General features: G+C 41.8%; 1 protein-coding gene and 4 non-coding genes across 5 annotated transcripts in view; 1 reads left to right on the top strand and 4 right to left on the bottom strand.

Annotated features, from left to right (window-relative positions):
* Positions 1-13,382, top strand: part of LOC133460760 (zinc finger protein 721-like) — a 176,691-nt gene that overhangs the window by 76,061 nt on the left and 87,248 nt on the right. The window contains exons 5-6 of the mRNA XM_061741523.1: positions 2,620-3,350; positions 3,435-3,938. Of these exons, the coding sequence (XP_061597507.1) occupies positions 2,620-3,350; positions 3,435-3,938 (1,235 nt within the window). The remainder of the gene's footprint in view (positions 1-2,619; positions 3,351-3,434; positions 3,939-13,382) is intronic.
* Positions 9,806-9,879, bottom strand: trnai-aau (transfer RNA isoleucine (anticodon AAU)). Its single transcript has one exon. It is a non-coding gene; the product is annotated as a tRNA-Ile (tRNA).
* Positions 10,338-10,411, bottom strand: trnat-agu (transfer RNA threonine (anticodon AGU)). The gene has a single exon. It is a non-coding gene; the product is annotated as a tRNA-Thr (tRNA).
* On the bottom strand, positions 12,516-12,597 carry trnas-cga (transfer RNA serine (anticodon CGA)). The gene has a single exon. It is a non-coding gene; the product is annotated as a tRNA-Ser (tRNA).
* On the bottom strand, positions 12,952-13,023 carry trnaw-cca (transfer RNA tryptophan (anticodon CCA)). Its single transcript has one exon. It is a non-coding gene; the product is annotated as a tRNA-Trp (tRNA).

A 13,382-nucleotide genomic window follows, 5' to 3' on the forward strand; every position in this document is an offset into this window, starting at 1 on the left:
TTTGGCGATATGTGGCCCAGGATATCGATAATATCACGATATTTTCGATATTCGATATATCGATATATCGGTAAGAGCGATATATCACGATATATGGGACTGAAAAGGAAAAAATACCTATAAAAAGGAAAACGTCTGTAGTTATGCATTTATTCAATGCTAAAACTTCATACAAGAAAGTGCATTTGTATATTTCCTCACTGTCTCCTAGGCTTGTAAATGTAAACTCTGTACAGCTGGACAAATTAAAGTGCATGAACATTAATAACATGTTTTATATAAACCAAGACAGTGCACTGCTTTGTTTCTAATACTGAAAAGCTAGTAAGCAACTTAATTTTGCACAGTACCTCACTGCCTCCTAGGGCTGGGTATCTATTAAAATGTCAAGAATTGATCCGATTCTTAAGATTCAGAATCTATTATCACCATTTTATTCGATTTGATCCGATATTGATGTGGATTAGTGTTTTAAAAAAAATGTTTGCGCTGTTGCCTGAATTATATGACTGTAAAATAACTAGTGAAATAATACTTTCACAAATAATTATTGTGAAATAACTAAGAAATAACTCAAATAGGCTTTTCAATATGCCTTCTTTTCCAATATCCTTTTAGCCTGTCTAATTTATTCTGTCACCACACATACATATTGCCATGAACATCAGGCATTTTTCACTTATCATGACAAACTGTATCCGATAACAGAAGAAACCAAACAAGCTATAATAAATATAAATAATATGAACTTCATTGAACTAATATAACATTTTGAAATTTAAGCTGAAATATCCAAAGCACTGAACACTGGTTTTGCACGGGTGGGCGTGTGTCTGTGTGTCCGTGTCGTGTGTAAAGGCTGATTTATGGTTCCGCGTTACACCAACGCAGTAAGGTACGCGGCGACACGCACCGTACTGTACGCGTCGCCGCGTACCCTACGGCGTAGGCTCTGCGTTGGTGGAACGCGAGCCGCTCTCCTCACGTGGAGCGCGAGCGGAGCGGGGTCCGTTTCTTAACGCAGCTGGTTGTCTGTGTGAGCGGACATTAACGCACATGGCAGCTTAAACACCAGTAACTTCCAGCATTAACAGTGCTGCTCAGCCCGCTGTCTGTACGAAGTAACCCGTGGTTCTGTATTTTCTGAGCTGGTTTCTCAGGCGGCCGCTTTGATATGTTTGTTTTGTTCACGAGGGCAGCGGGGGCGGGCGGGGCAGAGCTTGAACAATAGTGCGGTGACAACCGCGTAAACCATTATGTGTGTTGTAATAAAATATCGATATTAGCCGACAGTATATCGATTATTTATTGAAACAGAGAGCACAACAATATATTGAAATATCGATTTTTTTTCCCACCCCTAATATATATATATATATATATATATATATATGAAAAATGGGAGGCTGAGTTAGGCATAGAAGTAACATCAGACTCGTGGTTGGATATTTGTAGTGACGCACACCTGGTAACCAACTCCAATACCTGGAGGGAATTTAAGTGGAAAGTAATATCCAGATTCTTTAGGGCACCTCAAATAGTGGCCAAAATGGGTCAAAATTATTCAAATGTATGTTGCAGGGAATGTGGGGCACACATCGGGAACCACTCTCATATATTCTGGACCTGTACCAAATTAAAACCCTTCTGGGTGGAGGTATCTGAAGCATTGAAACGAGTTTTCGATCAGCCTGTCACAGTCGACCCAGTGGTGATGCTGCTGGGAGCTATACCGGAGGGTTTGGGGAGCAGAGCCAAAACATATCTATTGCATATATTACTTACAGCGGCTATAAAATGCATTACTATAAATTGGCTAAAACCAGATCCGCCCACGTATAATTTGTGGTTGGAGAAGGTAAGGGACATCTACCAAATGGAGCAAATTACTTATTCTTTGAGACTGCAATTGGATATATTTTGTAAGAGATGGAGCCCTGCAATGCCCCTATTAATGGAGCGGTAGACTCAAACCATTATAATTCTGTAATCCCTAGATTTGCTGTCCTACACTTCCCACCAGACCCCCTGGCGGGTTCGGGTTTGCCTTTTCCCTTAATGTAGTTTCTGTCGATGTCCTGTTGTATGTGTGTTTTTGTTTGTATTGTCCAACGCTGCCTTCATGCTGCTACTGTGGGTACTTATGTGTGTAGGGATTTACTGTATTTTATTTTTTTATGTATTGAACAGCTGAGTATGTTTAAAAAAAAAAAGGAAACAGTTGTGATACGTGGCTATTGTATTCTATATGAAGTTGCCTAATAAAAACAAAGTTAAAAAAAAAAACATTTGTGTATCTTGTCCTACTCACGTGTGAATTGTTCTGTGCATTTGTGAATTGGTCTGTGAATTTGTGAATCTTGTCCTGTGCATTTGTGGATCGGCGTGTGCATTTGTGAATTTTGTCCTATGCATTTGTGAATCGGTCTGTGCATTTGCAAATTATGAGACTGTTCTACCTCCATACTTGAAACTGAAAAGGCTTTTGATAATGCAGCCAAGATAATGTAAGTCATCTTCTCTGTTATAGAATCATAAAGGAAGACCCAAAAGATACTGCTGTGATGATTGCGAGCAAGTCTTCACCACTTCATCAATCCTGAAGATCCATAAGAAAACTCACACTGGTGATAAACCATACAGCTGTGATCAGTGTGGTGCGGCTTTTACCAAGCGAGATCATTTGGCGAGTCACCGACGTATTCACACTGGGGAAAAGCCTTACAGATGCGATCAGTGTGGAGTGGCTTTTGCCCAGCAAGGTCATTTGACGAGTCACCAACGTATTCACACTGGAGACAAGCCCTACAGGTGCGATCAGTGTGGAGCGGCTTTTGCCCGGCAAGATCATTTGACGAGTCACCAACATATTCACACTGGAGACAAGCCTTACAGATGCGATCAGTGTGGAGTGGCTTTTGCCCGGCTAGGTCATTTGACGAGTCACCAACGTATTCACACTGGAGACAAGCCTTACAGGTGTGATCAGTGTGGAGCGGCTTTTACCCATCAAAGTAACCTAACGACTCACCAACGTATTCACACTGGAGACAAGCCTTACAGGTGTGATCAGTGTGGAGCGGCTTTTACCCATCAAAGTAACCTAACGACTCACCAACGTATTCACACTGGAGACAAGCCTTACAGATGCGATCAGTGTGGATCGGCTTTTGCCCGGCTAGGTGATTTGACGAGTCACCAACGTATTCACACTGGAGACAAACCCTACAGATGTGATCAGTGTGGAGCGGCTTTTGCCCGGCTAGGTGATTTGACGAGACATCAACGTATTCACACTGGAGACAAGCATTACAGGTGTGATCAGTGTGGAGCGGCTTTTGCCCAGCAAGGTCATTTGACGAGTCACCAACGTATTCACACTGGAGACAAGCCTTACAGCTGTGATCAGTGTGAGGCGGCTTTTGCCCTGCAAGGTACTCTAACGAGACACCAACGTATTCACACTGGAAACAAGCCTTACAGGTGTGATCAGTGTGGAGTGGCTTTTGCCGAGCAAGGTAATTTGACGAGACATCAACGTATTCACACTGGAGACAAGCCTTACAGGTGTGATCAGTGTGGAGCGGCTTTTGCCGAGCAAGGTAATTTGACGAGTCACCAACGTATTCACACTGGAGACAAGCCTTACAGATGCGATCAGTGTGGATCGGCTTTTGCCCGGCTAGGTGATTTGACGAGTCACCAACGTATTCACACTGGAGACAAACCCTACAGATGTGATCAGTGTGGAGCGGCTTTTGCCCGGCTAGGTGATTTGACGAGACATCAACGTATTCACACTGGAGACAAGCCTTACAGGTGTGATCAGTGTGGAGTGGCTTTTGCCCAGCAAGGTCATTTGACGAGACATCAACGTATTCACACTGGAGACAAGCCTTACAGGTGTGATCAGTGTGGAGCGGCTTTTGCCCGCCAAGGTGCTCTAACGAGACACCAACGTATTCACACTGGATAAAAAGTGTACATTTGTGATCAGTGGTGATATCATTTATTTTGAGAGTTCAGTTAAAAGCCACCAATTTAGTTATTTTAGTTTGAAAGAAATAATTCTGGTGGTTCGATTGTGGGAAAGCAGCAGATTCTTACAGCTGTAAGAGCTGTTCAGTTATAACCAGATTTAGAAAATGAAGTAAAAGAATTCAATTCAAAAGTCTTTATTTTGAACATGATGGTAGGGTAAGTCACAGACATGCTCGAACATACTTGAACAATGAATGCAAGATATTCTTTTTTGAAGCAGCAGCAGTTTTGACATGTTCAAAAAGAAGTAAGAAGTAAAAAAATGTCTCCTTCCCCTTGAACTCAATACCATGTTTTCACATAGACCCTTGTTATTAGATGTCAAAAATCTTGACAAAAACCATTTGACACAGTGTAAACATATTGTGGTATACGTGAGTATAAATTTGCGGATACCTGGGTGATCATTGCCATTTGCAGTTACATTTCCCTCTATATAAACACTATTTAAAGTTGTAATATGCAACTTCTGAGAGCTAGCAAGATTTGAAATTGGCGCCTCCTCTAAGCCCCGCCCCCTCCTCCCCCTCCCGTCAGCGCTCCGTCCAAAAACACGCGCCCACAAACTTTGGGGAACGCGCATTTGCAGGAGTTGAGTTTTCTAGGACATTTTGGACAGCACATTTTCAACAAAACTACCCCGTGTCTCATTCACCTGTAAGCAAGGCTGGTTTTAGGGGTGGGCTGTGCCCACCCAAACGTGCATCCTGCCCACCGGCGTCTCCATCCCGGTGAGAGTGGAGAGCGGGTGGCGGTGCGCTGCAGCCTCTAGAGCCACGGCTACGGCGTCTACGAGTGGGAGTGGGAGTGGGCGTGGGCGGCATGAAGGCATCTGATTGGGTTAGAGTTTTTACATGATTTAAGCTGGGAGGAGGGGGCGGGGCTTAGGAGGTGCCACTTTCAAATCTTGCTAGCTCTCAGAAGTTGCATATTACAACTTTAACATGAGTCCCTGTATTCATCTATACATAAAAGCATACTTTTTAAATTAACATACAGTACTAACAGTGACAAAAGACTGTGTGTGTGTGTGTGTGTGTGTGTGTGTGTGTGTGTGTGTGTGTGTGTGTGTCAATAATATAATGAAAGAAGATAAATTTAGAATATTAATTGGAGAATTAATAAATAAACAATTATCATACAGTGATGTAGCACAATATAATCCCATGAGATTTCATAACTTAATATAATAATACACTATGAAACAATATACCATGATAATGCCAAGAATAATTATCAGAATTAGAAATCGTAATTTTATATATTGCAATGAGGGGTGAGGTCAGACCGGGGCGTCAGGGAAGCGAGCAGGAGGCCCCCACCAGACTCCAGTTGCCTGACCAGGGGCCCCAGCAAGAGGCAGGTCCAGTCCAGGTCCAGTCCATCATCCCGTCACCCAGCGCAGAATGAGGAAGTCAGCGGTCCCGATCGGCCAGCACAATACAAATGATGAGAAAAGATATGAGAAATATTTGTTGGTCCCATATGAACTATGGATTGTGTGATTATATGAACAGCTGAGGCCTTGGATCAGCTTTGAGTCCCAGTTCTGGGGCCTCAGGCTGAGACCAGCCTCGAGTTTATGATACCTGACCGCATGGTTTGGAACAAAGGAAACCCCATGGACGCAAAGCTCAACCAGGATTTGCATCTAAGGCCCTGCAGTGATAAGGAACAGCCCCTGATTGGACACAGACCCCAAGCCACGGAGGGGCCTTGACTTCCTGGGCCAGCTATAAAAGGAAAAGCTCTCTTCTCCTCTGCTCTGTCCATTTTGCAGCGAGTGGCCCGCGGGTTTCCTGAGCCCAAAGAGGAGCCGAACCAGGGACCCTGCAGGCCTCGACGTGAACGCCTTTGGACCGACCTGGAGCTGAAGGAGGCCCAGCTGCTGTGCCCATGTATTCCCCTCATTCACACTGGTCCTCATCTGGCCCAGGAGAGAGAGAGAGAGAGCCGCTCTTTATCAGGATCCCCTGCTGAGCGGAACTACTCTTTGTTTCATCAAGAAACACTGACCAGCCGGATCAAACCACTTTCTCTTCATTTACAAAGATTCACGTAAGAGACTGTTCTGTGTCTGGGCAGATTTTGAAAGTTAGTTTTACGTTGTGAGCCGGACTGGTGATCCTGTCACAACTGTGCTCATTAGTTGAGTGTGTTTGTTTATCTTATTGTTTTCTCCCCTAATTCTGCTCCTACTACCACCCCCACCCCCCTTCACGTAATCTGAAGTTTTATGTACATGTTTAGTTAATTGTTGTTTTTGGGTAGTTTAGCCATCAGAATTTATCCGAAGTGTTCTTTTACCATCTTCTTGACACTTGTGTAAATAAATTCTGATTAATTTGAATGAGAGAAGTTGTTTGTGCTTATTTGTCACAACTGTTGTTGCCAAGGCCTTTGTTCAAACTCCTCCCTTCACTATTATTCTGAAGAATAATCTACCTTGAGACTGATTTTTGCTGTTTAGTTATCTTTTTCCTGATTAAATCAGGTGGTGCCCCGTTTTGATTAAGTCATTTTGATAATTCAATTTGATAATCTACTTTATAATTATTAATGATTGTCCTTCGACAATCATTAATAATTCTTTGATAACTGAACCAGCACCTCCCCTGTGGCACAACATCAATGATATTAGAAATAAATGTATGGCTTTATATAAGTTGTGTAGTGGTAGAATAAAATATCATCCAGCACAGAGATGTCATAGGTGTGAAAAAAAAACTTGAGAAAAAACAATTTTTCCCTCTTTTTATAGCAGGCAGTTAATGTGTCTTTTTCCTGTAAAGTTGGACATTTTAAAGTGTAGGTGAATTACTACTTAGGTGAATTACTTTCTTTTTCAACAAAATTAATTTCTGCATGAGAGCCAATGCAAGAAAGAGATGGTCGGCCTTCCTGTCCTGAGCACCAAGAAGAGGACTGGAGTGGTTTTCCAAGTCCAAATAAAAACACTGTAAAGTCTCACGTTTCCACCAAGTTTCAGACAGGGGACGTTTCACATGTTAGGCTAACGTGATAACCGCTACACTACAGGAACTGACATGCTTTGACCTGCAAAGTCGGGGGGCATAACAAAAAAAATCCTGTAAAAAATTCTGCTACAAGTCTTGACAGCAAGATGGATAATGCAGGTTTTCTCCTGGCTGCTCTGAAAGACTCATTCTCTGAGAAATATTTTATCTCTTCCTTTTCTTCAAGTCTTTGCACATTGGCTTTGAAGTTATCTTCATATGAATCATATTAGAAATAAATGTATGGCTTTATATAAATTGTCCTGTTGTGGTACAATAAAAAAACATCCACCACAGAGATGTCATGGGTGTGAAAACAATCAAGAAAAAACTTTTCTAAATCTTTTCTAAAGTCAAGTAGTTAATGTTTTTTTGTTATAAAGTTGCACATTTTAAAGTGTAGGTGAATGGAGAATGACTGACTTTTGGTCAGTTGTGGAACTGCAACAAATTTCATTTCTGCATGAGACCCAATATGAAAAAGAGGTGCTCAGCCTTCCTGTCCTGAGCACCAAGTAGAGACTGGAGTGGTTTTCCAAGTCCAAATAATGCTATTGCAAAGTCATACATGTTTCTACCCAGTTTTGAACATGGGCCCTTTCGCGTGTTAGGAGAACTTGATAACCACTACTCTACGGACACTGCCATGCACTGAAATCGGCGGGCCAAGACACTGTTACGTCCCAGACTAGGGGAACAGAGGCGGAACATAAAAATGAGGCAGCGAGAGACGGTTTACAACAAAAAGACTGTATTTATTTTTGCACAGCTCAAGGTTTTCAATAAAAAAGTTAAAATCCGTGCTAACTGGGTGAGCACAACCGAAACAAAATGACAAAACGAAAAATGAAGTCTGTCTTCGGGGTAAACCTAGGCCAAAATAACAAACAAAAGAAACTACCTTCTCAACCAGACTACCTAAGTCCTGGGACGAAACAAAAGATCAAACAAAATTACAATCTCTGAGCCTAACTTCCTAAACTAACAAAAACAGGAGAAAAAGGGGATCCAATTAAATGGCGGTTTACCCTTACTGCTTCGGTATAAAATATAAGACAGGCTACAGCCAGTTACAAAACCACACAGTAACTCAAGCAAGAACTGCTCACAAGCAGACAGCAGACTAACACAGATTATCAAGCACAGAACACAGCGAGGAGGATTGCCACACTGAACAGTAGCAGCCCTCGAAATGCTGACTGAGGTGTGCTGCTTTTGAGGTGGACCAGCTGCTTTTGAGGTGGACCAGCAGCTTTTGAGGTGGACCAGCAGCTTTTGAGGTGGACCAGCTGCTTTTGAAAGGTGGACCAGCTGCTTTTGAGGTGGACCAGCTGCTTGTTGTCAGTTCGCCAGTCTCATCTGCCCCAGCTGCGGAGGACCAATGGCTGCGGCAGGAGGCGGGACCTGTCAATCTGAACTGTCAGTGGGAAGAATAAGATGGATCAAAAAAAGGAGTGCTCACTCGCCCAAAAATACAGAAACAAAATATGCTGTAAATTCAATTACACACTAAATCAAAGGCACTAACGGCTGGGGGCCGTAACAAGACTGATTGCTAAAATGCCCACAGCAAGATGGATACTGCAGGTTTTCTCCTGCATCCTCTGAGAGGCTCATGCTGAGGGACATATTTTATCTCTTGCTTCTCTCTGAACTACGGAAACTGACATTCTTTAAAATCAGTGTGCAAAGTTTTAAATTCCATGCAAATAATCTCTGGTTGCCACATTTTCCCGACAGCAAGATGGATGCTGCAGGTTTTCGATTACCTGCTTTGAAAGACTCATGTTGCGGGACATACCGTGGGGCAAAAAAGTATTTAGTCAGCCACCAATTGTGCAAGTTCTCCCACTTAAAAAGATGAGAGAGGCCTTCAACTATGAGACACAGAATGGGGGGAAAGAATCCAAGAAATCACATTGTAGGATTTTTACTGAATGAATTGATAAATTCCTGGGTAAAACAAGTATTTGGTCACCTACAAACAAGCAAGATTTCTGCCTTTCACAGATCTGTAACTTCTTCTTTAAGAGGTTCCTCTGTCCTCCACTCGTTACCTGCATTAATGGCCCCTGTTTTAACTGGTTATCAGTATTGATAACCAGTAACACAAGTATTGAGATTAACTTTTGTTATTGATCAAATACTTATTTTAAACTATAATTTGCAAATACATTCTTTAAAAATCAGCCAATGTGATTTTCTGATTTCTTTTTTCATTTTGTCTCTCATGGTTGAGATATATCTGTGATGAAAATTACAGATATATCTATACCTTTCTTATCTTATTAAGTGGGAGAACTTGCACAACCGGTGGTCTGACTAAATACTGTCTTGCTCCACTGTTATATATATATATATATATATATATATATATATATATATATATATATATATATATATATATATATATATAATTACTAGAAGAGTATGATATAATTGCACTGGACTTTTTGCCAACTACCTCCTCACACAGCTGTAAATACTTCCACTCTCATGTAAATACTGCAATCACCCATGTATACACTATAATTGAAATCTGTGTAAATCATATGGTCACATCTCATCTGTTCATAATATATATTATCATTCATTCATGTCTGACCTGCACCTTATAACAATACTTATTATATATAACAATATACTATGGACATACACACATATATATGTATATATCTATCTCAGCTAATTTTCAGTCCTGAATCTGAAACTTTCAAAGATAACCCGTGTTTTAGTGGTAAACATTCTGGCCAGTATGGGGATTGAACCCTTGACCTTGGTGTTATTAGCACCACGCTCTGACCTTCTGAGCTAACCGGCCTTCATGGTGAGGGTTTCTTTTTCGTATGTATGCATGTATATGTTTGATCCATCCTGGTTTACAACATCTTGAGTTACATGCACAGTCTCCCGAACCAAGTAGAGACTTTTTTAAGTGAGGTCAAACTTGGGAAGTAACTGACTGTCAGACACACCACGTAAAGAAATACACATTTGGTCAAAAAGAATTGCAGGAGTACCCCACCTTGTGGCACGAGTGAAGAACAGCAAAGCATTAAAGTGACTAAAAGGAGAAGAACCAGACATTACCTCCCTCTCAAGCAGTCCACATCTCTTAGAAGAACTTTAAGTGTGAATTAACTTTGGTTTAGAAAACTTCAATGTGATTTTCTTCCTTTATTAAGCTACATGTCATTTAACCATTTCACCACCACAGTTGAACTATGAATGAATGAGACATATCTAATCTTTCTCTCCTCCAAAGACAGATGAGTTTAGAGGCTCTGCTGGGATTTGAACCCAGGATCTCCTGTTTACTAGACAGGTGCTTTGACCAACTAAGCCACAGGGCCCCCGTAAACACTCAGTTAGATCGTCTCCATGGTGATTTCCCTTACCAAAGCCAACCGGGGCCTGACATACTAACGCTGCGTAATGCTAAAGTGGTAGTTCCTGCTCACAGGGAACTCTCTCGGCAGGTCTGAGGTGCATAGATCCTGTAGGAAAAAGAGCAAAAGAGAAGAGAGGGCGAGAGAGAGGGGGGGCTTGCTCTTTATAGCTTCGCCCAGGAAGTCAATGTGGCTCTTCCTGCAGTTTGGGGTCTGTGTCCAATCAGAGGGCTGTTCCCTATCACTGCAGGGCCTTAGATGCAAATTCTGCTTGGAGACACCAGAGAGGTCATTTTAGACACGCCCTTCCAGGTAACTAATTTTAAGATAATTCAGCGTATCCTTATAAACTTCGTTATTCATGTAGGTGATCTGAAAGAAACCCTCAATCCTCACTGTTACTTTTGAATCAGGCCGAACATTTCTGATTGAATGGAGAACCCTCTGAATCATAATTAAATATTGTAGGACACATATCCCACTTTCTTGTGACTTCTGAAACTAGCTTAGTGTACAATGCACGTTTCCTCTAGTCTTCATTTTATCTGAACAGCAGTGTAGTGATGAGATCTGTGAGAACAGTTTTGAATCTTTAGTGATCAGGAACATGTCTCTCCAGAACCTCATTTGGATGTTTCAGCATCTTCTGCTGAATAGGCTCCAGCTGATCCAAAATGCAGCAGCACGAGTACTGACAGGAATTAGCAGGAGAGACCACGTCTCTCCAGTGTTAGCGTCGCTCCATTGGCTACCTGTAAAATTCAGAATCCAATTTAAAATTTTATTACTTGCATATAAAGCCCAAAACGGCTTAGCTCCGCATTATTTACAAGATTTGATAGTGCCTTATGTTCCTGTCAGAGCTCTCCGCTCTCAGAGTGCAGGTTTACTCGTAGTTCCTAGAGTATCTAAATGTAGATTTGGAGGGCGGGCGTTCTGCTATCAGGCACCATTACTTTGGAACCAACTTCCAACCTGGGTTAAGGAGGCTGACACCACCTCCACCTTTAAAACTAAACTTAAAACCTTTCTGTTTAGTAAAGCCTATAGTTGGTGTTGGTAAATCTCTAGGTAGTGTAAATCCCCATCCCCAGTCATCCCATTGCTGCTTCCACCTGCCTACGTGGATGTCTGCTGTGTGCTGCTGACGCCCCCCCCTCTGATCATCCTGTTGCTGCTTCCACCTGCCTGCTGTGTGCTGCTGACGTCCCCGACTCCCCCAGTCTGGCCTTCGGCAGGAGGGTCCCCCCTTATGATCCAGGTCCTGCTCAAGGTTTCTTCCCTCCCAAAGGGGAATTTTTCCTTGCCGCTGTTTGGCTTAAGGCTTTTCTCCCACTAGGGGAGTTTTTACCTGCCATTGTTTATGTAATAATAACTCGGGGGTTTATGTTTATGTTTATGTTCATGTTCTGGGTCTCTGGAAAGCGTCTAGAGACAACATCTGTTGTATTAGACGCTATATAAATAAAATTGAATATTGAAAATTGAAGGCCAGATTTGCTTCCAGCACCTGGCGTCTCATGTACAAAGAGTGCATGGATTTAATTGTGAATCCTTGCATGGAATAAAATGAGCTGATGATCCAGTCTTCATCCTGGACCAGCAGAGTGGTCCCTAAAGACTCCGTACTGCATCCTGCCATCAGCAGTGTCCTCTAACAGAGCCAAGGCTGACAGTGTGATTTGCAGTATACATTGTTTTGCACCAACCTTTAGTTTTATGTTCAGACCATGTGGTTAATTGTGAAATTGTTGCATTTCGACTCCTGTGTAACTTATTTGGTGATGTGGGGACTGTCGTGCCCTTCATGTGTGGTAGTGAACTTGTTGTTGAAGTCACTTTTCCTCATATGTTGGACTTCACTGCATCCCCAGTGAGTGTCGCCATAAGACAAAACCTCAGAAATGTGCGTAAGCCAGAATTAATGTGCAACCGTAAGCGTAGAAAGTGGCGCACGTACACTCTTTGTACATGAAGCCCCTGATGGATGAGTTTTAAATCACAATTTTGTCTGAGGTTAAGACATCCAGAATTTAACAAACCTTTTTTTCCCCATTCAAATATTAATCGTTGTTGGCAGGATTTGAACCTGCGCGGGGAATCCCCAATGGATTTCGAGTCCATCGCCTTAACCACTCGGCCACAACAACCACTCCTATATGTGTGAATCTGCAGAATCAAACAATTTAGAGACATTTTAAAACTGGATGATTTTACTTTATCACTTTGACACATATTTTTATCTTCATTTTTTTTAAATGTTGCTATTAAATCAATTTAAATTGTACATGAAATGTGGTATACAAATGTGTCTTGTGTCTCCTGATAAACAAATGAAATTGGTTCTTTTAAAGATTATCTTTTGTTCCTCCTTTCATCAAGTCAGGTGATGATGCAGACTTGAACAATTCCATGTACATATCAAAGTTTTCTGTTGCAGCTAAAGTTTGTCTGGTTGGTGAACTCGTGAGGATGGATAAATAAAAAAAACTGAAAGTTTATTATGACCCTGATGTGAGTTGAACACACAACCTTCTGATCTGGAGTCAGACGCACTACCATTGCACCACAGAGCCTTTTCTGACACGGTCTGTATAACTGTATAGAGGATCTTTGGCTGAATGAGTCAGCAGCTGAATTCTGGTTACCCCGGCAACAAGAACCTCGACTTAGAACCTTCCGGTTTGGCTGTGAGAAAAACCTAGATTTTGTGACAAGTTCTCAAATAACTCCGATTTGTGAGAAAACCGTAGCTCCTAGCAGAAAAACAAAGACATCGTGAGAGACACAGAACTCGGCAGATTCTGACAATCTTAATTTTATTCAGATATTCCTTAAAATGTCTGAGTAACGGCAGTGCGAAAAACAAAGTGAGATTTTTTTTGAAGAAAACTTTTGATTACATTACAGTCAATGGAGACCGAGGCAGGAATTT

Source organism: Cololabis saira, chromosome 15 (genome assembly GCF_033807715.1).
Source record: "Cololabis saira isolate AMF1-May2022 chromosome 15, fColSai1.1, whole genome shotgun sequence".
Taxonomy (NCBI): Eukaryota; Metazoa; Chordata; class Actinopteri; order Beloniformes; family Belonidae; genus Cololabis; species Cololabis saira.